General features: G+C 38.4%; 1 protein-coding gene across 1 annotated transcript in view; it reads right to left on the reverse strand.

The window, feature by feature from the left end:
- The window catches only part of CFAP54 (cilia and flagella associated protein 54), a 374,000-nt gene that overhangs the window by 245,309 nt on the left and 105,480 nt on the right, over window positions 1-23,211 (reverse strand). The window contains 4 exon segments of the mRNA XM_017893969.1: window positions 618-707; window positions 2,538-2,652; window positions 4,666-4,797; window positions 19,623-19,745. Coding sequence (XP_017749458.1) covers window positions 618-707; window positions 2,538-2,652; window positions 4,666-4,797; window positions 19,623-19,745 — 460 coding nt within the window.

Genomic DNA, 23,211 nt, shown 5'->3' on the forward strand with positions numbered 1-23,211 from the left:
TTTTTTTTTTTTTTTTTTTTTTTTTTTTTTTTTTTTTTTGAGACACAGTCTCACTCTCTTACCCCGGCTGGAGTGTAGTAGCATGATCTCAGCTCACTGCAACCTCTGCCTCCCAGATTCAAGCGATTCTCCTGCTTCAGCCTCCTGAGAAGCTGGGATTACAGGCGCCCACCAACCAATGCGAGGCTAATTTTTGTATTTTTAGTAGAGACGGGGTTTCATCATGTTGCCCAGGCTGGTCTCAAACTCCTGACCTCAGGTCATTTGCCTGCCTCGGCCTCCCAAAGTGCTGAGATTACAGGTGTGAGCTTCTGTGCCCGGCCACTAATACATTTTTCAATGCCCTAGTTTTCGTAAGCTTCATAACAACACCATTCACTACCAAAATAAGCCACCATCAAGATTCTGTCTTTCCAGACTTTAAATCAGGTACCTATTTAGGTCTCTTTCATTACTTGGCAATCAAGATTCTGCATTATTCTGAGTGGGTAAGAATTCAAAGTATTCTGCCTAAAACAGGCGAAATCTTCAAGTAGACAACAGAAACAAAATCCATAGAATTAATTCTCTTCGGTGATAAATCGAGCGAACAGCATATACACATCCAGTTCACCTACCTTCTTTCACGGCACCTTTGACCGACCAATTCAAAACTACGGGATAAAGAAATATAGGGTCCTCTCCTCCTGAGAGTTCAGATGTAACATCTAAGGTTAAAAAATTCAAAAGTTGTATGTTCTGTTTAATAACCCAAAATAAAAGTTTTTTTGAGTGATTCACAATAACAATTATTTGAAAGAGATGGAAAAACAGGAAAATACTAAAGTATTTATTCTAAATTATGTGCCTTAACATAGCAATTACAGCATTACATTTTGGAAATAAAATAATCTGATGAAATTATTTGCTTCACTCTTCCCCCTAAAAGCTAAGAGGTCCACCACCAAATAGGTAAAGAGTTTCCAAGGCAAGATTCTCTCTTTTTCAACAGCTGTCATATATAAGCAAACCCAAGACTCAGAAATCTACCAATTAGATTTACTCCATTTTAGCAAAACTATCTTTAAAAGGCAGTAAAGTATAACACAGCCTGGAGCCAGACTGGCTGGGTTCAAATTCTAACTATGACAATTTTTTAGTTATGAAACCTTGGAAAGTTATTTAGCTTCTCTGTGCCTCAGTTTCCTTATCTTTATAATGAAGATAATAATAGTACCTTCCTCATATGGTTCTTATATACAGGTTGCATGAGTTTTAATGTATATATTTTATAAAAATTATATATTTTGTAAAATAGTAACTGGCACACAGAAAACACTGTACAAAACTATCATTTTATTATTGTTATTGAATTTACTATTCTTTTTCTAACCATTAGACCACCAGGGAGAATTTACTATTGAGCTAGTTATAGACCATTGTGCTTCTTGGTAAAATATTTTTACTGATATTATGAAAATAAATAATTCACATTTCTAGAACACTGTATATTTTAAGGAATTATACTTCATATAGTAATAAGATGATTACAGCTTTCCCAAAGCTAGGTTAACCAATTATGGGAATAATCAAATAGTTCAATTCATAAATCCATGCTTGAAACAGGCATGGAACATATTAAAAGAGAGAGATCCAAGTCAGCGAAGCCCACAAGACAGAACTGAGGCACACAGTAGGAAAGGTGAGGTAGGGACATGGAATTCTACAAGTGTAGCCTCGTCCCCAAAGGCCATGGGGCAAAAGTAGAGCCTTATGCTTGGTTTAAGGCTCAAATTTGGACACTCTCTTGTTCTAGAAGATTTGAAATACCTACTTTTTAAAAATGTGACAACACTAATCATCACCAGAAACTAATTCAATTCCCCAAGTAGCCTTCCAGGCTGCAAACTCCAAAATACCAATCATTGCATTAACACATTGGTTTATTATGAAATCACTACAGTACAATGACCTAAAATTAAACTAATCTTTCACTCTGCTTTCTACTCTGGAAGGCACTGGTTCAAACCACTTACACATTAACACTCACACTATTCCTTTATTTCTCAGTTGCACTTTTTACTTCAAAGCAGTGATTTTTGTGCCACCATAACCCCTCCCACTCTCCCACCAAGGATACTCAGATGGTTGTCACAACTAGGGGGTGGTGTGCTGTGCTTCTGTGAGTAGACGCCAGGGATGCTACTCAATATCATACAGTGCCAAGGACAGTTCCCCACAACAAAGAACTACCAGGCCCCAAATGATAATAGTGTCGAGGTTGAGAAAACTTGCTTTAGAGTCAGAAGACACAGGCTCAAGTCCAAGTCAGCTATGTAATCCTATGTAAATCACTTAATCTTTATGAGCCACATCTGTAAAAAGTGGTTAGCAATCCCTTATTAACAGGGTATTGTTAGGATTAATGATATAAAAGCACTGTGTAAACCTTAAAGGGTTTACCAAATGCTAATCTCATCTTAATCCTTTGAACAAAATTTTTTCTCGTTTTAAAAAACTTAATGCTAAACGGAAGTATACAGAAAAAAAATGATTACATTGCTTTGTCAGTTTGAGTAGGTGTGTTTCCAACAAGGCCAGCTGTTCATTTATCTTTTCAGGCAATAGTATCTGCTGTGGCTTCTTAGTCTTTAAAGACTTCTTAGAAGAATCCTAGAAACATTGGTTAAATGTCAAAATGTACTTTAACGTGTTGTGACAACTGTCATTTTCAAACAACATTCTTTAAATTCTGTTTTCATACTTTCATACTTGGTAGATAAAACTATGATCCACATAACAATATTAATTAATAACAATGAATAGTAACAGTTATTGCACTCTAATTAAATGTAGACATAGTACTGTTTCATGGAGATTGACCAAAATACTGCTTCTTTTCCCTCTCCCTTTCTCCCAGTAACTTTCACCTACCTAGCCAGCCCCCTCCAAAACCTGCATTCTCAAAGCAGCCGAGGATATGTCTCTAAAATCTTAAAAAGACAATTCCAAGCCTGCCCTCAGAAATGTACCCCTTTATTCTTTTTTCCCTTTCTTTTTCCCAGAAGGAGCTTCTTTACAACTAAGCTAATTGCCTTTGCTACTTTGCCTTTCATTGAAACATAAGGAGATCAGTAATTAGTGGATTAAGAATTAGCCTGTCTGCGCACTCAGGCTCACTACCATGTTTTTTCTGTCTGAGCCTGAGAACTGACCTGTTAATGTCTCTTGTTTAAAAAAAAACCTTCCAAGCCCCTTCAGGCTTAAAGGAATCTTGAGTAGCTCTAATAATTTCTGACTCCTATAAATTAACAAGCTCAACAATCTTAGAAGAAAGAATCACAACCTTCTGCTGGACTATAAGCTTTAAGGAGAGAGGCATAAGGCCTGTCCTACCATGATGTGGAAGGCCCTGAGTCAAGGCCTGGGTGACATAAAAGGGCTGATGGACTCTGAGAGTAGACACTGCATGGCACAAAAACAAACAAACAACCCTCAAATTGCTTCCAGCTTAATCAAAAATCCTCTAGACAAAACATCCTCCTAACTAGAAAAAAAAAAGTATTATAGCTTAAAAAGTCATCCAGTAAAACAGTAGTGATTTTTTAAAGATTTTTTTGGCAAACAAATGCTTACTTGGAAATTCAGCATATCACAGAGATAGAAATGGAGCTACTCTAAGTGAGACAGAGTCAGGGATGAGAGCCTCTACCTCCACCCAAGCCATGGAAGGGACTTCAAGTAATTCCTAGTACCCTCAGAAACCCAATGAACTGGCCAGGCACGATGGCTCACGCCTGTAATCCCAGAACTTTGGGAGGCGAAGGTGGGAAGATCACCTGAGGTCAGGAGTTCAAGACGAGCCCGGCCAACATGGTGAAACCTCATCTCTACTAAAAATACAAAAATTAGCCAGGTGTGGTGGCACATGCCTATAATCCTAGCTACTCAGAGGCTGAGGCAGAAGAATTACATGAACCCAGGAGGCAGAGGCTGCGGTGAGCCAAGACTGCACCACTGCGCTCCAGCTTAGACTATAGAGTGAGACTGTCAAAAAAAAAAAGAAAAGAAAAGAAAAGAAGAAAGAAAGAAGGAAAGAAAGCAACCCAGTGAACTAAGTAACATTTCAAAACTTGATCTACAAAAATATGTAACTACATAGTTTCAAGGAAAGGCAATAAGCATAAGCTCTTGTAAGACTCATGCTTGGAAGGCAGATATTAAAAGTTCATCTCAAAAATTAGCAGTCTCATAAAGAAGAGAATGTAGGTGTCACAGTGAGTTTCAGAAATCTACTTTGAACACAAAGTAAAAAAATGCTGACATGTATTTGCTACATTCAATGATCCACCCAGAACAGTAAAATCTTAGATTTGGAAGAGACTTTAGAGAGCTTTTAAGTCCAGTGTCCAGCTGGGTGTAAGAAGTTCTCTATCATCACCTAACTGATGGTTGGGACTGGTGATGGGGACTATTCAGTACGCTAGCAGAGATTCCTTTTTCATTTTCTTGACTATAACAACAACAAAAATAAAACCCAAAAGCTCTTTACTATAATACTTTACTTATATGTAAATATAACAAGTGTAAAACTTATCAATTTTCTAATATGCTTAATAATACTACCTTAACCCTAAAAGACACAAACTAAACATAGGTTTAAAAATGAGAAACAGAAACAGTTACCTCCTCTGGCATTTCTTCTTGTTCATTACTACCATCAAACAGAGACTTGCATCCCGGTGTGATGTCCAACATTTTTTTCCCATAATTTATAATCATTACTGCCAAGTCATATTCCCTCCATGAACGAAGAATCTAATTTAAAATATTTATTAATTATCTCTGTTGGGCATTCTTGTCTATTTTCAAGTATAATGGATCATTTTTCATAAATTCAAAAGCCCCATAGAGTTTTCAGTCTAAGAATCCCCCTTTTATTGTTAAGAAAACTGTAAGTTTACCTCCAGATCGTATTAACACATTGAGTGCAATTAAAGATGCATAATTCAACTATTTTAAGTAAAGGACTAATAACGGGATCTCGTCAATAATAAACTTCCCATATCTCTGAGCCATATAGCCATATACCTTCTGATACAGTGAGTTAACTATTGAGAAAACAATTCCTTTCAAAAAATTCATATTTAAAAAGTCATTTGTAAAGGCCACATCACCACTACTTCTTACATTGAGTTGCTTTCTATGGGAAATGGCACAATTACTAACCTCATGATGTCTTAAGGAGCATTTACATCACTAAGTGATTTATAAGACATTCTGCTAGAAGACTAGGTTAGATACAAGCTGTTTTTGGCAGATTCCCCATCAACCCTAGGGGAAGTGTGCACTGTAGTCATAAGGGGAAGAGGCCTATTTAGCCTCTCTCACATCCCCTAATACTAGTTCTTTGGCCTTATCTATTCTGGCCCTTACCTACCTTTCTAAGGTAATCTTCCACTACTCATCTCCTTGTACTTTAATCTTACAAAATATTGAGCCAGTTATAAAATCTGACAGTCACCATTGTGTTGCAGGACTTCATGTCTTCCCACAGCTGAGCCATTTCCCAGAACAGCTTTCTGCACCTTGTTTATACAGCTTCACCTTGCCATTAAAACCTTGGCTCTAGCATCAACTTCAGGAAAGCTGCCCTGGTCAGCAATCTGATTTGCATATATTCTGCTGTAGGGAAGGGTCAAAGAAGGGGACACACTCATTGTGAGCCCCTTAGAGTGACTGGGGTATAAATAAGTTTGTGTGAATTTGTTATATGTAGATATATTCTGTTGAGTATGTTAGTATTTAAGACAAGTATATTAGTTTGTTCTCACACTTATAATAAAGACATACCCAAGATGGGGTAATTTATAAACGAAAGAGGTTTAAGTGACTCACAATTTCACAGGGTTGGGGTGGCCTCACAACCACGGCTGAAGGTGAATGAGGGGCAAAGTCACGTCTTACACGGTGGCAAGCAAGAGGGCCTGTATAAGGGAACTCCCCTTTATAAAACCATCAGATCTCACGAGACTTATTCACTATCACGAGAACAGCACGGGACAGAACTGCCCCCATGATTCAATTACTTCCCACCAAGTCCCTCCTACGACATGTGGGAATTATGGGAGCTACAATTCAAGATAAGATTTGGGTGGGGAGACAGCCAAACCATATCAATAAATAACAATTGTTACTTCTCAATTAACAATTGAGTGGCTACTTAGACCTGAGAAGCCCTATCTAATGCTAAGAACAGGAACACGTTTCTTTGGGACCAGGGCAAAGGCACTAAACTAATAGTGACTGTGGAACAGAGTGTGGGAAAGAAAGTGCCAAAATAAATTTTGTGAGTTTTAAAAAATTTTATTTGTTTACTTATTTTATATTTTGTAGAGGCAGGGTCTCTCAAAGTGCTGGGATTACAGGCATGAGTCACCATATCCAGCCAAAATAAATTTTGAATAGGTAGGGTTAGGTCATGCAAAACCTTGAATGCTCAGCAAAACAGTCAAATCTCATTATGAAATGTATATGAGAGGGAGAAAGGTTTGCTATAAGGAAATAGAATTGAGCTAAGTTTTGCTATAAGAAAACAGAAACGAGTCTGCTCTCCACTCTACTTAATTTTGCTTTCTGACATATTTAGGTCCTAAGCTTATAGATAACTGGGCAATCTTTTCCCCTTCTCTTAATATGCTAGTAGAAAATAAATGATAAAGAATTTTTTCCAACCAAAGGAAAAACAGAGGACCAATTCTATTTAACATACCAAATGATGAACAGACACAGAGTATGCCAGATGTTTAGCATAACAATTTTTAAATCATGCAAAAGTAATGACATATTGAAGATGGCGAATCTCACAAGTAGCATGTTAGAAAAACATACCGATGCTTAAAGAAGAAAGACTCAACCATCTGAAAAGATTACCAATTTTTAAAATAGACAGAGGAAAGAAACACAGCCATTTGACTAATCAGGTTTTACATGTCCTAAGAGAAAATCCAACGTTCTTTATATCAAATGAAGCACTGAAATCTGGGATTCAGGGTTAGTCCAGGATCCTGGAACTGTAGGCTAGACTGGAGGAAGCTTCTAGAATGGCAATTCTCAACATATTAGGGACTAAAGCAAGTCAAATATCAAAATCCTGACATTAATGTATTATTTGTTTTTGAATGTTCAGAACACATTCAGGCTGGTCGCAGTGGCTCATGCCTGTAATCCCAGCACTTTGGGAAGCGGAGGCAGGTGGACTGCGTGAGCTCAGGAGTTGGAAAACAGCCTGAGCAACATGGCAAAACCCCATCTCTACAAAAAATACAAAAATTAGCCGGTGTGGTGGCACGTGGCTGTAGTCCCAGCTACTCAGAGGCTGATACACAAGGATTGCTTGAGCCAGGGAGGTTGAGGCTGCAGTGAGCTGAGATCGTGCCTGATCTGTGTCCCAGAAACAAACAAACAAACAAACACACATTCAGGGTCATTTCTACAGTAACATCACTTGTATTTCAATGATTCCTCCAATGGGACAAGAAGGGTGTGGGGGTCCTGGCCAGCAAGTCAGGAAATGCACAGAGCCAGCTAGAAGCTGGTGTGTGCAAAGACAGAAAATTCATCCAAATCTGAGAAAGGCAGCATGTGAATTCCAGGACATCAACCTCCACTGGGCCCCAAATGCTGGTTGGAAGCCCAATTTATTCTAGGTCAGCATTCTCTCCCATCTTCTTCAGTGGCTGGCCCAAACCAACCTATTCTCAAATCTTTGAAAACCACCCTTACCCATCACCTCCTAACTGTCAGCAAATGACCTTGCTTCCTGTCCACAGAGAAAATGTAAGGGAAGTAGCTTATCTCCCATCCACAAACCCATCATCACACATTTGTAACTACAACCACCCTTCCCTCTTTGAGAGAAGAGAAGCCAATCTCCTGTCCAGACTAACCCTTCCCACACGTGCTGGGATCCCACGGCCTCATGCCTTCAGGGATCCTGCTCTAGTCCTCACACCACCTCTCTCAAGTCTTCATCCTTTCCCTTTCCTGGTCCTTCCTCATCAATATTTCAATGTTTTGGAGTACCTGGATAAGCTGAATTGGTTTCTTTGGATTGTTTTTAGCAGAAGTTGCCACTGGCAAGATGCAAGTCACAAGCTGCCTTGAAATACAGTTTCTTTCTTTCTTCTGGAAGACATTGCAGTAACCACTGTTAGTTACTTAAACGTAAATACTTGTTTTCAGTGCCCTGGAAAGAGAGTGTAACCTGGCCTTCCCTTATTTGAAAAAGACACACCCTCCCCTGGAAATACTCACTGATAGAAGAGCTTTTTGGGGGTCGGAGTAGGCCAAGCAGATAAATATATTCTTTCTTTCTTTCTTTCTTTCTCTCCTTCTTTCTTTCTTTCTTTCTTTCTTTCTTTCTTTCTTTCTTTCTTTCTTTCTTTCTTTCTCTTTTCTTTTCTTTTTCCTTCCTTCCTTCCTTCCTTCCTTCCTTCCTTTCTTTCTTTCTTTCTTTCTTTCTTTCTTTCTTTCTTTCTTTCTTTCTTTCTTTCTTTCTTTCTTTATTGAGACAGAATCTTGCTCTGTCACCCAGGCTGGAGGGCAGTGGCATAATCTTGGCTCACTGCAAGTTCCACCTCCCGGGTTCACGCCATTCTCCTGTCTCAGCCTCCCGAGTAGCTGCGACTACAGGCACCCACCACCTCGCCCGGCTAATTTTTTGTATTTTTAGTAGAGATGGGATTTCACTGTGTTAGCCAGGATGGTCTCGATCTCCTGACCTCATGATCCGCCCACCTCGGCCTCCCAGAATGCTGGGATTACAGAGCCACCGTGCCTGGCCCGCAGACAAATATATTCTAAAGAAAAGTAATCTTGGAAGATAGACTTTGGGCCCAGCATAACACAAATTAATGTGTGTGTGATTATAACACTGGAGAAAGAAAAGGGTGCTTTGGATTGCATGGGACCCGCACTTTCAATGGTATCACCATGTGACAATGACAGAACTAACAGCAGCAGGAATGTTCTTGAGGTTGGGAGGGGTTAGGAATGACAGAATAGCTTTAGACTAATCAAACTCTTCAGTTATCCCTCTTGCCTAGTATTTGGAAGAAGGATTGGCCTTTTGGACTAAGTGCACTCTTGAAATTGTTAGAAAATTCTCTTCCCTTCTCACTCTATGCACTGTCCCCTGCTGGTGGCATCTATTTCTACTGCTTCAGTTGCAGTCTTGATACTAACAACTTCTTTGTCTTTACACACATATCGCATCTCCCGAGCTCCAGCCTGATAGGTCCTGTTATATAAAGGTCACCTCTTTGGATACCCTATCGACTCCAAAATTCAATCTGTTCAAAACTCATTACCTTCTCCCCCTTCACCACACAAAATTACTCCTCATGCAGGGTTCAGTGAGTAGCGTTATATTCACCCAACTGCCCAGGCCAGGTAGCTGAATATTACTGCTGCCTCTTCCCTCTCCTTCCTTTATTCTTATCTATTAAAGTTTCAGATTCTCAATTCTATCTCATAAATAACTCGTGAATCCTTTCCATTCTCTCTACCTCCACTTTTTCCATACCGGTTTAGTTTATCTTCTCTCATCTTTGAACTCATCTCTGCCTCAGGTCTTATCTCCTCTAATTGTTAGCTGTTGTACAATAACAATTTCTTTTTTCTAAAATACAGATCTCTTTATGTCATTCCTGGGTGTGAAACCCTTCAATGGTTCCTCCCTGGCCTCACAAGGTGGCCATTTATCACCTGGTACCTGTCCATTGCTTAACCTTTTAAGGCAACTGAAATATTGCATTATGTCCTCCATAATAAAAGATAAATTTGATTATTTTCCCAAATTCTAAAATTGTTTCATATTTTCTAACTGATTACTCCCTGGAGTGATCAATGTTAATAATCCTATGCCTTCATATATTTTCCCAACCTAATATCTGCCTTTGAGCTTTGCTTATAGTGTCTTGCCATAAAAATGTTTTAATCATCATGTAATCTAATTATCTATCTTTTTCTGTTTATCTTTTGAATTTTGTGGCTTATCAAGGAAAGTGTCCCTTGACTCCGAGGCCATATAAATATCCTTAAATCCATCTAGACTTCATTTTGTTTATGGCATGAGATAAGGTTCTGGCTTTGTTTACTTTCAGATGAACAGTCAAGTTATACCATCACCTTTCATTAAATAAACTATTATAACACACTATCATTTTCTCAGTGAAACAAATTGCTACCTTTGTCGTATATTAATTTATTCTGTAGACTTGGGGGCCATTCCTGGACTTTCTATTCTATTGCACTGAACTGTTTGCCCATTACTCTGTGACATCATTTTTTTATTAAAGTGACTTTATGGCAAACTTTAATATCTATTGAGAACTTTTAAATTAATCAGCTTCAGAGAAACCCAATTAGAATTTTAATTAGAACTGTATTAAATTTAAATATTATTTTAGGAAGGATCTGCACTTCTGTGACAATAAGTCTATCTGTTCAGGAACTTGGCGTGGCCTGTCCTATGTTCAGATCTTATTTTGTGTCCCTCAGTAAGATCCCACAGTTCTTTTAGATTATTTAACATTTTGTTAAATTTTTAATATTGTGTATTGTAAGTGGTATATTTTACCCTCTCCATTTCTAATTATTGCTAGTATTTTTAAAAGCCTATCATTTTGTAAGTGTATTACGTAAAATCACTTTATACATTCTCCTTGTAATCCTAGTAATTTTTTACCAGATCTTCATGGGGTTTTGAGACCAGTATAATTATAGATAAATTATACTTTTCTAATATTACAAAATTATTTTCTATCCTTATCTAGAACATGAGAAAGAACCTCTAAAAACACTGAATCTCACTGTTAGGAGTCAGCATCTATTTCCTGCGGCTAATTTGTAAAGAAATGACTCCAGAAATTTGCCATTCAGTATGATATTTGCTGTAAAATGTTGGTAAATGTCTTTGTCATTATTTAATAGCTTCTTTCCTTTCCTAATTTATTAGAAATTTTATGAGGAAAGGTTACTAAGTGTTATCAAATGCCTTTCTGGCATTTTTCATATAATCTTATTTGTCTCCTTTACCTTGCTGTTGCAAAAAATTCAAGTTTTGTTTTAATTCTTGACAATGAGACTGTCCTAAGACCAGAAAGTGACCAAATGCCATTCAGGAGCAGAGAAGGGTGATCTGACAGAACAGATTTGAAGGACACTACATAATGACTCTCTTTGTTCTGATTAATATTTTGGGCTTTGAACTCTGCTTTTTCTGATATGAAAATTGCCACTCCTCCTTTAATTTGTTTGCATTTTCCCAGTACCATTGTCTATCCATTTTTTTTTTCAAGCATTGTTTGTCATCGTGTTTTAGGACTGTTTCTTGAAATAGTATACATTTTAACTTAACTTTTTAGCCTATCTGGTAATTTCTGTCTTCTGAATTCATTCAGCTGAACTGAAATGATCAATATACTTAATTATATTCCTTCCATCTTATATCTTCTCTTTTTCCTTCTTACTTTTGCTGAAAATTAGCCATTTTTCCTCTCTGTCAGTTTTTCCTGTTTCTGTTTTCTCTCTCTCATTCCTCCCAGTTCATGTTTTCTCCCTGTCAATTTAGAAGTCCTACTATGCAGCTGGGAATGGTGGTTCATGCCTGCATAGTAGGGAATGGTACTATGCAGCTGGGAATGGGTGGTAATCCCAGCAGTTTGGAAGGGTGTGGCCGGTAGATGACCTGAGGTCAGAAGTTCGAGACCAGCCTGGACCACATGGTGAAACCCAGTCTCTATTAAAAATACAAAAATTAGCCAGACATAGGGTGCATGCCTGTAACCCCAGCTACTCAGGAGGCTGAAGCATGAGAATTACTTGAACTGGAGAGGCAGAGGTTGCAGTGAGCTGAGATTGAGGCACTGCACTCCAGCCTGGGTGATAGAGTGAGACTCTGCCTCAAAAAAGAAAAAAGAAAAAAAAAAAAACAGAAGTCCTACTATGCTGTAAAGTTCTGCTCATGGTTACATATTTCTCTGAGTCACCTTTAAATACATTTAGAGAGAGACACATTTATATTCTATCAAAAAATAATTTTATATGTATGTGTGTGTGTGCGTGTGTGTGTGTATATATATGCATATATAAAACACACAACCATGCACCAAAAATCTTTGCCTGCTCATACCTCCCCTTATGCCAAACAGATGGAAGTTTTAGTTCTAGGTTACTAACAAATGTTTCTTTCAAGGATGACTCTTCTCTTTAAAGAATCCCTACTTAGCATTTATATTACAAAGTCCTAGTCACATCATTATTATCTATTTAATTTTAATAATACACATATTGCAAGATTCATTGCTCCCATTATTCCTCTCCTTTTTGTCTTTCCCTGTCTTGGGATTTCTGTTCTGAATCAATTGTCATTTGATAGAGTATTTCCTCAAGTGTTTTCCTCAGATAAGTACATGGGCAGAATACTTTTTAAATGCGCCCACAGCTTCGGAAAATGTTTATTTTGCCCTGACAAATGAATTGATACTCTTACTGGTTCTATTAATTTTGGGGACCTCGGTCCTTTTTCACTCAGGATTCTACAATATGTTGTTCCAGTGTTTAACTCTGGCATCGCTGACCTGGAAAAAAAAAAAAAAAAAAAAAATAAAAAAAAAAAAAAGTCTGAAGCTAATTGATTCTCTTTCCATTGCAAATAAATGTTCTTTGGGTCTCAAAACTTTTAAGATTTGTCCTTATCCTTTGATTTCAGGGATTTCACCCACATGTACTTCCATGTGTATTCTTACATTAATCCTGCCTGGGACTCAGGAAGCCTATTCCTTCTCCATTTGCTTTTCTTTTCTACCTCCAGACTTCTTTTGTTTTCATGTTATGACTTCTGGATCTGCCTTCTCAATTTATTTACCACCTCTAGGTAATTCTGTACTATGTTGGAGGGGGTATTTCTTGAGCTTTCAGATTTGACTCAAGAAATATCATAACCATACTCTTCATCTATTTGATTTTTTTCAATCAAAAATCAAATTCATTTATTCAGTTACAGAAGGGTTTTTTGTTTGTTTTCTTTTATATCACATGATTGTATCTCCTTAAAAGTTTTCTCTGCCTTTTTTTAAACCAACTCTTCTCTAGTCTTTTTCCAACATGGTGAGAGTAAAAACACAGTGATTTTGGTGTCTGACTTGCTCTTTTTGCCTTGGAGTACTGAGTCTCCTTCAGCGAGTAATTGCTTTTTTCTTCCTGCTAATGGCTTATGTTCTCTCAGCATCTACACAGACCAGGTCATAGCAGTCTCTCCAGCACTGGTAAGTCAGTGACCAACCGAACGAATATTATTTCCTGCTATTGAGGTCAGGCCATGAACAGACGGCAAATAATGGCTTCTTTGCTAAGGTGGAGGGTAGAAGGCTCTCTGTTGCCAGACCTCCACAGAAGCAAGCTTACATCCTAACTAAAGCAATGGATCAAATGAGCTCACCTACACAGCGTTCTTCCAGATCTCTGGTCAAATCGCAAAGGTCCTATGAGAACCACATAAAACAGCCAGGCAGATATGGACCTTCTTTGAGGGAATCACTGGATTCTGTCAACGAAAGCCTTTGAGGAACCACACAATGCTGGTCTTTGAGCCAAGCAACGAGAACAAACAAGCCGACCTCTCTGCCTCTTGCTCCTTAGTTCCTTCTCGTTTGCAAGGTGAATGAGGTCCCATAAAAGCTTTTACTCAGATATTCTGGCCTAAGATACCCCCTCCAGCCTTTACCAACTGGCCTGCTCAGGCTACTATAATCTGCCAAAATAAAAATTGAAAAAGAGAAAAGTCAGGGATGTGTGATTAAGCTGCCATCTATTCAGAATTGCTCATCTCTTTACCTTAAAACAAATAGCATTCCTGCAAGCCTTTGAGCTACGATAAATACTTTCAAGTATTTCTTCTCATTAAAGCATAAATAAATTTTGTTAACTTTTGTTTTCCCATATTTTTGTAACAAACGCAAAACACTTGGGAATACAGTGATTCTGTTTACAAACAACGCTAAGCACAACTATGGCTCTATAGACCTCTTACAATAACTCTCAAGTCAACAGGTTGGGAATCCATTGCTCCACATGAATGGTCTGTCCTGCTTAAACTTGCCCACTCAATTGTAGGCTAAAATTGGTCATGAATCTCTAAGTCCATTCACTTGCATAGTCCTTCATGCCCTCTGCCAACAAAGCTGTTCCTCCTCCATCTGTCTCAGCTCTACTCTTCTTCTTGCTACAAGGTTATCCTGTCTAAAGTAGGCTCAGCCCCATAAATCTGTCTCCTTTAACTGCTTTTATTTTTGCTGATAACACTTAAAGCTTCATGAAGTTATATTTTATGTGTATGTTTGTTTTCTGTCACCCCCCACTAAATCACAAGCTCTGTGAGACAATGTTGGTTTCTTTTTAAATAAAGAATGCCTACAGGTAGGTATACCTAATCTCTAGTTTGTCTCAGGACCCGACAAACCTTGTCTTACATTCAACCAATTCACCAATTATTTTACCTGCTTGGTCTCAGGAGGCATTTGAGTTGGTAACTCCTGCTCAGAGCATACCTAAGTCTCATCCCCAGAGTGAAGCCTGCCCCAATCATCCCATCCCTTAGTGGTCATCTTCCTGTATCCCTGTTTTGTCACCACCATCCATTCATCACCTAAGCTAGAAACCTGGGTGTCATTCATTATTCATTCTTCTCCTCCTACAATTACTATGGAGTTCTCTTTAATTCTTCGTGCATATGTCAAGAACCCAAACCAGTGCCTGACACAAATAAGTAATTGTAAATATATATTGAATGAAGGAATAAAACAAAAATGAAAATTCTGTTTCTACCCTGACCATACTCTTGCCTATGTCTTCTCCCAGGTTTAGATATCCAGACACAGCACTCGACTGGCACAGTCTGAATTCACCTCTCCAGTTAGTCCTTTGTTGAGTTCGGGGTCCTGCATACCAATCTCAGAATCATCCTTAGACTCTGCCTAGTCAGCCCTTTCCTTCAGGCCTAACATCATTGTTTACATTCTAATGTCATGAGATTAACACACCCCTCCATTAGTCACTGACTCTTCACTTATAATCTGGCTGTTTGGTTTCTTGATATCTTCTAAGCCCCACTATCTCAATGGCTGGGTTAAGATACTTAAAGTCTGCCTGCAGGTTCCACTGAAATCACAACCTGATAAGATGATATGCAGGTTTACTGCAGTATAATAAATATATAATTAATGTTTTAGGGTTTTGAAACAAATATGTTCTGTGTGACCATATATAATGCCTATAAAATATACAAATGCAGTCACTTCCAAGATGGCTGAATAGGAACAGCTCCAGTCTACAGCTCCGAGCGAGACTGACATAGAAGACAGGTGACTGCTGCATTTCCAACTGAGGTACCTGGTTCATCTCACTGGGACTGGTTGGATAGTGGGTGCAGCCCATGGAGGGCAAGCTGAAGCAAGGGAGGGCATTGCCTCACCCAGAAAGCATGAGGGGTTGGTGGATTTCCCTTTCCTAGCCAAGGGAAACCATGAGTGACTACACCTGGAGGAACGGCACACTTCTGCTCAAGTACTGTGCTTTTCCCACAGTCTTCACAACAGGCAGACCAGGCAGGATATTCCCTCCCGTGTCTGGTTTGGCAGGTCCCATGCCCAGGGAGCCTTGTTCGCTGCTAGCGCAGCAGTCTGAGATCAACCTGGGATGCTAGAGCTTGGCGGGCAGAAGAGCATCAGCCATTGCTGAGGCTTGAGTAGGTGGTTCTATGCTCACAGTGTAAACAAAGTGGCAGGGAAGCTCGAACTGGGAGGAGCCCACCGCAGCTCAGCAAGGCCTACTGCCTCTCTAGATTCCACCTCTGGGGGCAGGACATAGCAGAACAAAAGGCAGCAGACAGCTTCAGCAGACTTAAATATCCCTGCCTGACAGCTCTGAAGAGAGCAGTGGGTCTCCCAGCAAGGCGATTGAGCTCCGATAATGGACAGACTGCCTCCTCAAGTGGGTCCCTGACCCCCGTGTAACCTGACTGGGAGACACCTCCTGCCAGTAGGGTCCAACAGACACCTCATAGAGGCAGGTGCCCCTCTGGAACAAAGCTTCCAGGGGAAGGATCAGGCAGCAATATTTGCTGTTCTGCAGCCTCTGCTGGTGATACCCGGGCAAACAGGGTCCAGAGTGGACCTCCAGCGAACTCCAACAGAACTGCAGCTGAGGGGCCTGTTAGAAGGAAAACTAACAAATAGAAAGGAATAGCATCAACATCAACAAAAAGGATGTCCACACCAAAACCCCATTTGTAGGTCACCAACATCAAAGAGCAAAGTTAGATAAAACCACAAAGATGGGGAGAAAACAGAGCAGAAGTGCTAAAAATTCCAAAAAACAGAATGCCTCTTCTCCAAAGGAACACAACTCCTCGCCAGCAAGGGAACAAAACTGGACAGAGAATGAGTTTGATGAGTTGACAGAAGTAGGCTTCAGAAGGTCAGTAATAACAAACTTCTCCAAGCTAAAGGAGTAGGTTCTAACCCCCACATGGAAGCTAAAAACCTTGAAAAAAGGTTTGACAAATAGCTAACTAGAATAAACAGTATAGAGAAGACCTTAAATGACCTGACAGAACTGAAAACCACAGTACAAGAACTTCGTGAAGCATAAACAAGCTTCAATAGCCAATTCAATCAAGTGGAAGAAAGGATATCAGTGATTGAAAATCAAAGTAATGAAATAAAGCAAGAAGACAAGATTAAAGAAAAAAGAATGAAAAGAAATGAACAAATCCCCTGAGAAATATGGGACTATGTGAAAAGACCAAATCTACATTTGGTTGGTGTACCTGAAAGTGACGGGGAGAATGGAACCAAGTTAGAAAATACTCTTCAGGATATTATCCAGGATAACTTCCCCAACCTAGCAAGGGAAGCCAACATTCAAATTCAGGAAATACAGAGAACACCACAAAGACACTCCTCGAGAAGAGCAACCCCAAGACACATAATTGTCAGATTCACCAAGGTTGAAACGAAGGAAAAAATGTTAAGAGCAGCCAGAAAGAAAGGTTGGGTTACTGACAAAAGGAAGCCCATCAGACTAACAACGGATCTCTCGACAGAAACCCTATAAGTCAGAAGAGAGTGGGGGACAATATTCAACATTCTTAAAGAAAAGAATTTTCAACCCAGAATTTCATATCCAGCCAAACTAAGATTCATAAGTGAAGGAGAAATAAAATCCTTTACAGACAAGCAAATGCTGAGAGATTTTGTCACCACTAGACTTCCCTTACAAGAGCTCCTGAAGGAAGCACTAAACATGGAAAGGAACAACCGCCACCAGCCACTGCAAAAACATGCCAAATTGTAAAAACCATTGATGCTATGAAGAAAGTGCATCAAATAATGGGTGAAATAACCAGCTAGCATTATAATGCAGGATCAAATTCACACATAACAATATTAACCTTAAATGTAAATGGGCTAAGTGCCCCAATTAAAAGACACAGACTGGTAAATTGGATAAAGGGTCAAGACCCATTGGTGTGCTGTATTCAGGAGACCCATCTTACATGCAAAGACACACATAGTCTCAAAATAAAGGGATGGAGGAAGATCTACCAAGCAAACGGAAAGCAAAAAAANCCTGACATCACAATCAAAAGAATTAGAGAAGCAGGAGAAAACAAATTAAAAAACTAGAAGACAAGAAATAACTATATACCACTGCTCAATGAAATAAAAGAGGATACAAACAAATGGAAGAACATTCCATGCTCATGGATAGGAAGAATCAACATTGTGAAAATGGCCATACTGCCCAAGGTAATTTATAGATTCAATGCCATCCCCATCAAGCTACCAATGACTTTCTTCACAGAATTGGAAGAAGTTTTATATGAAACCAAAAGAGAGCCCACATACCCAAGACAATCCTAAGCAAAAAGAACAAAGCTGGAGGCATCACACTACCTGACTTCAAACTATACTACAAGGCTACAGTAACCAAAACAGCATGGTACTGGTACCGGTACCAAAACAGATACATAGACCAATGGACTCAGAAATAACACCACACATCTACAACCATCTGATCTTTGACAAACCTGACAAAAATAAGCAATGGGGAAAAGATTCCCTATTTAATAAGTGGTTCTGGGAAAACTGGCTAGCCATATGCAGAAAGCTGAAACTGGATCCCTTCCTTACACCTTACACAAAAATTAACTCAATAAAAGACTTAAATGTAAGACCTAAAACCATAAAAACCCTAGAAGAAAACCTGGCAATACCATTCTGGACACAGGCATGGGCAAATACTTCATGTCTAAAACACTAAAAGCAATGGCAACAAAAGCCAAAATAGACAAATGGGATCTAATTAAACTAAAGACCTTCTGCACAGCAAAAGAAACTATCATCAGAGTGAACATGCAACATACAGAATGGGAGAAAATTTTTGCAATCTATCCATCTGACAAAGGGCTAATATCTAGAATCTACAAAGAACTTAAACAACTTTACAAGAAAAAAACAACCCCATCAAACAGTGGGCAAAGGATATGAACAGACACTTCTCAAAAGAAGACATTTATGCAGCCAACAGACATATGAAAAAATGCTCATCATCACTGGTCATCAGAGAAATGCAAATCAAAACCACAATGAGATACTACCTCACACCAGTTAGAATGACGATCATTAAAAAGTCAGGAAACAACAGATGCTGGAGAGGATGTGGAGAAATAGAATGCTTTTACACTGTTGGTGGGAGTGTAAATTAGTTCAACCATTGTGGAAGACAGTGTGACAATTCCTCAAGGATATAGAACTAGAAATACCACTTGACCCAGCGATCCCAATACTGGGTATATACCCAAAGGATTAGAAATCATTCTACTATAAAGTCACATGCACATGTATGGTTATTGCAGCACTATTCACAATAGCAAAGACTTGGAACCAACCCAAATGTCCATCAATAATAGACTGGATAAAGAAAATGTGGCACATATACACCATGGAATACTACGCAGCCATAAAAAAAGATGAGTTCATGTCCTTTGCAGGGACATGTATGAAGCTGGAAACCATCATTCTCAGCAAAATATCACAAGGACAGAAAACCAAACACCACATGGTCTCACTCATAAGTGGGAGTTGAACAATGAGAACACATTGACACAGGAAGGGGAACATCACACATCGGGGCCTCCTGGTGTGATGGGAGGGATAGCATTAGGAGAAATATCTAATGTAAATGACGAGTTGATGGGTGCAGCAAACCAACATGGCACATGTATACCTATGTAACAAACCTGCACGTTGTGCACATGTATCCTGGAACTTAAAGTATAATAATTAAAAAAATTATATATATACACAAATGCTATTTCTAGTTTGTGAACTAAAGTTTCATCAAAAAGTTCAACAACAGATTGCTATTCTATAATGTTTAACCTCTACATTTGCTTTTGATCTAAAATGCTTTTGGGGTGCTATTTTAAAATAGTTCTTATTGTGATTAAAAGTAGACTTTCCAAATCATCATTGCTCCTAAATTTTATAATACTAGATAAAGAATGAGATAAATACCTTTGTTATGTAGAAGATACAACAAGCTATCATGTGCTGTATATTTTCAAAGCTCGCAGTATGTTTCTTCGAGCAGACAATATTTGGTAGTCCTTGCAAAACCACTATACACTTTATTAGGATCTAAAAATTAGAACCACAATGATTTCTGTTTTAAAATGTCATCCTTACTCATTTCATTACAAAATGTTCCATTCAAATCATGCAACCTTTAAGACATAAAATTTTATTATTATCAATAATTATTGATAAATTGTTTATTAGGTATAAAGGAAAGTACACTTAGATAAAGTTGATACATTCAATTTTGGGATTAGTCCTTCACCTACAGCAACTTGAAAATTAGTGGAAAGAATAAAATAAAAACACAAATGACTATAAAACAAAGCATATTTTGATAAATATCTTAAAAGATATAGTCAGAATGTTGTATGTATTTGAGAAACTATCACATCCAGGTATAGAAGGACCTTGAAAAAGCAGATGGAAGATTACATGGCATATTAAATCTTACATAGTGATTCCAGGTACTTGAAATAATAGTTTCTTTAAAATTAAAACCAAACATTTATACCTCAGGAAATCAATTAATATTGGTGTTTACTTCCTATTCTCCTTGCTTCATATTATATGATCTTAAATTTGATCAAGAGCTAGACGAGTAAGTTTAGCTTTTCAAAAGTAGCGCTGAGATTGCATCAATCTATTCATCATTTAGATTAACCCAAAGGACAAATTAATATATGAATGTTAGTTCTTTGGGGGCACATTAATTGCTTCAAGCTCTCATTCTAACAATACTGTTACTATTGTTACAGTACACTCATCTCTAAGACTTTTTAAATTCCTCCCCACCCTAATCACCCTCTCCCACACTACCATATCATATCCCTAAATCATGTGAACACCCTAGTAGTTTTGGAGTTTTCCCAAGGCTCATATAAATATAAATACATATATGTGTATAAAAATATACAGGAGGGTTGCTGTTTTACAAAATGGGATTTGTATATACTTTTAGGAATCATGTATTTTTTCCTTCAACCATGCCTTTGGTTGTGAACATTTCTCATAAGACATGGTTTTTGGACAACCATGTCTGGTGAGAAATGCTCTGAGTCTACAGGTATAGCTCTAATTCATTGTTTCTAATGGTTGCATAATATTATTTGGTGTGGATCAGGCATAATTTACTCAGCCTTTTCCAGGACTTCATGGTGCATATTTTCATGGTTGTACAATCTGGGAGTACTGTTACTTCTCTTTGTCACCAGCTTTTTTGCCGACACCAAGAATGTCACAGTAAATACCCTTTTACATGCTCAGTTGCCAACTATGATTAGCAATCAAGATGCTGGCTTTGAGATGATACCCAGTGAAGATGAGATACCAACCTCCAGAACACAGTATACATTCTAAACCAATGACAGTATGTAGCACTGTGTCCCAGTAGGTTCCGCAGGTCCAGGAACCAAGAGGTGGAACTAGGAGTGACATTATGTCAACTGGAGGTTTTATTCTATAGGATAAATTACTAACAGAAGAATTGCTGTGTCAGATAAATGTATTTTTAATTTTATTAAAATTTTATTCTATAGGATAAATTACTAACTGAGGGACTACCACATCAAGTATATTTGTTTTTAATCTTGTTTAAAATGAGATTTAATTTAATTTAAAATTACTTTACCAAAATTCAAATGCTTGTAACAATTCATATTCCCCCCATGTATGAATGAGAATGCAATTGTCCCACATCTTCACCAGCAAATCTTTTCAATCCTGCCAGTGATATTCCATTGTTAATTTAATGTGAATTTCTATGAATATTCAGAATTTGAGCATCTTTTCATATATTTCTCACTCATCTGAATTTGCTCTCCTGTGAACTGCTTATTCATATCCTGTGCCTATTTTTCTATTAGGTTATTGTCAGTTTGCAAGACTTTTTGTTATACATGTATATATATTTGCCCTCTGTCACATTTGGAGATGCTTTTTTCCAAATCTATAAATGTTCTTCTATCTTTGTTATAGTACTTTTTGTTACACATAGGTTCTTTGTTGCTGTTAGAAGTTCAGTCTTGGTTAGAAATGTTTCCCCCCAAACCCTGGACTGCATATGTCATCTCCTGAGATATTTTTTTCCTAAAGTTTTTGCTTTATTTTACACTTAAGTCTTTGATAAATCGGGACATTTTGTATATGGTACAAATAGGAGTCAAACTCGATTTTCTCTCAGGTGAATATCCAGGCATTTTACCATCATTTAGTAAAAATGTCCATTCTCTTTCCACTGAATGGGAATGGCAACTCTGTCACATATTACATTCTCATATATATTGAGGCCTATTTCTGGAAACTCCCTTCTGTTCTACTCATCTTTTCTAATTCCAAACAACACAATTCAATTAGAGACTTCTTTCCTAAGACTTCCCATAGCTATAATCCATTCTGTAGCCAAAGGTATCCTGAATCAGTGGGATTCTAGAAAGTAACAGTGGATACTGTAAACTCAGTCAATTGAGCGGCTGCTGTTCCCAATGTGGTATCTTTGCTAAGCTAACACACATTAAAAGGTACGCATTGATATAGCTAATGTTTTCTTTTCTATCCTAGTTCCCATTAACACTGGACAGATAAAAGTATGCATTTCAAGTCTTGTCCCAAGACAATGAATGTTCTTATAAAATCTGACACAATTTTATGTGAAAGGACATAAACTTTCTGGACATTCCTCAAAACAAAACATTGGGCCACTATATCAATGACATTATGTTGATCAGACTTAATGATCAAGAAATGTCAAGTACATTGAAGACCTTGATAAACACCTTCCAATGGGTACAAATAGACCCAATGATGATTCAGAGGGCTGCCACATTAAATATCTGGGGGAGGCTGGGATACCCCCTCCAAAGTAGGTCTGACATCTGGCATCTCTCACCTTTAAAAAGAAAGACCATGCCAGGTCAGCACCTTTGGCTTTTGGAGGAACCATACTCCACACTTGAGAAAACGGCTCCATCTATTTACAACTGACCCAGAAGGCTGTCAACTATGAGTCTAGATTTTGGACTCTGGAGGCAGATCTCCAGCAGCTGTGGGGAATGTAGGAGAAGGAGACACACTTATGCTCCGTAGAGTCCCTCCAAGGTGAATCTTTTTTAAGTTACTCAAGCTGTCTAGTTAGTTTTCTCAATCGAGTACTAAAAATTTTTGGACTTTGTATGAGTTCACTCACATCTTCTAGGATGACAAAAATTGTCTCAGTGATGATGATCATGATGCTGACGATGACAGTGACAATGATGGCGATAACTTTCTGCAAGTCTCAGCAGCAAAATCTTACATCTCTCATTACTTCCCTGTAGTAAGCCGAATTCTAAGATGGTCCCCAGGATTCTTCCCCATGGTGTACATGCCCTGTATGATTCCTTCCCCTTGAGTGTGAACGGGGCTCCTGAATGTGATGAGCTCATCAGTCTCGTGATTGCATTACCCTAGATAAGGCTCCTCACAGCATACTGGAGGAGACTCTCCTACAGCCTTGAAAAGGCAAAGTGCCATGATGTGGAAAGGTCATGCG

This window comes from Rhinopithecus bieti, unplaced genomic scaffold (genome assembly GCF_001698545.2).
Source record: "Rhinopithecus bieti isolate Rb0 unplaced genomic scaffold, ASM169854v2 scaffold_23405, whole genome shotgun sequence".
NCBI classification, from domain to species: Eukaryota; Metazoa; Chordata; class Mammalia; order Primates; family Cercopithecidae; genus Rhinopithecus; species Rhinopithecus bieti.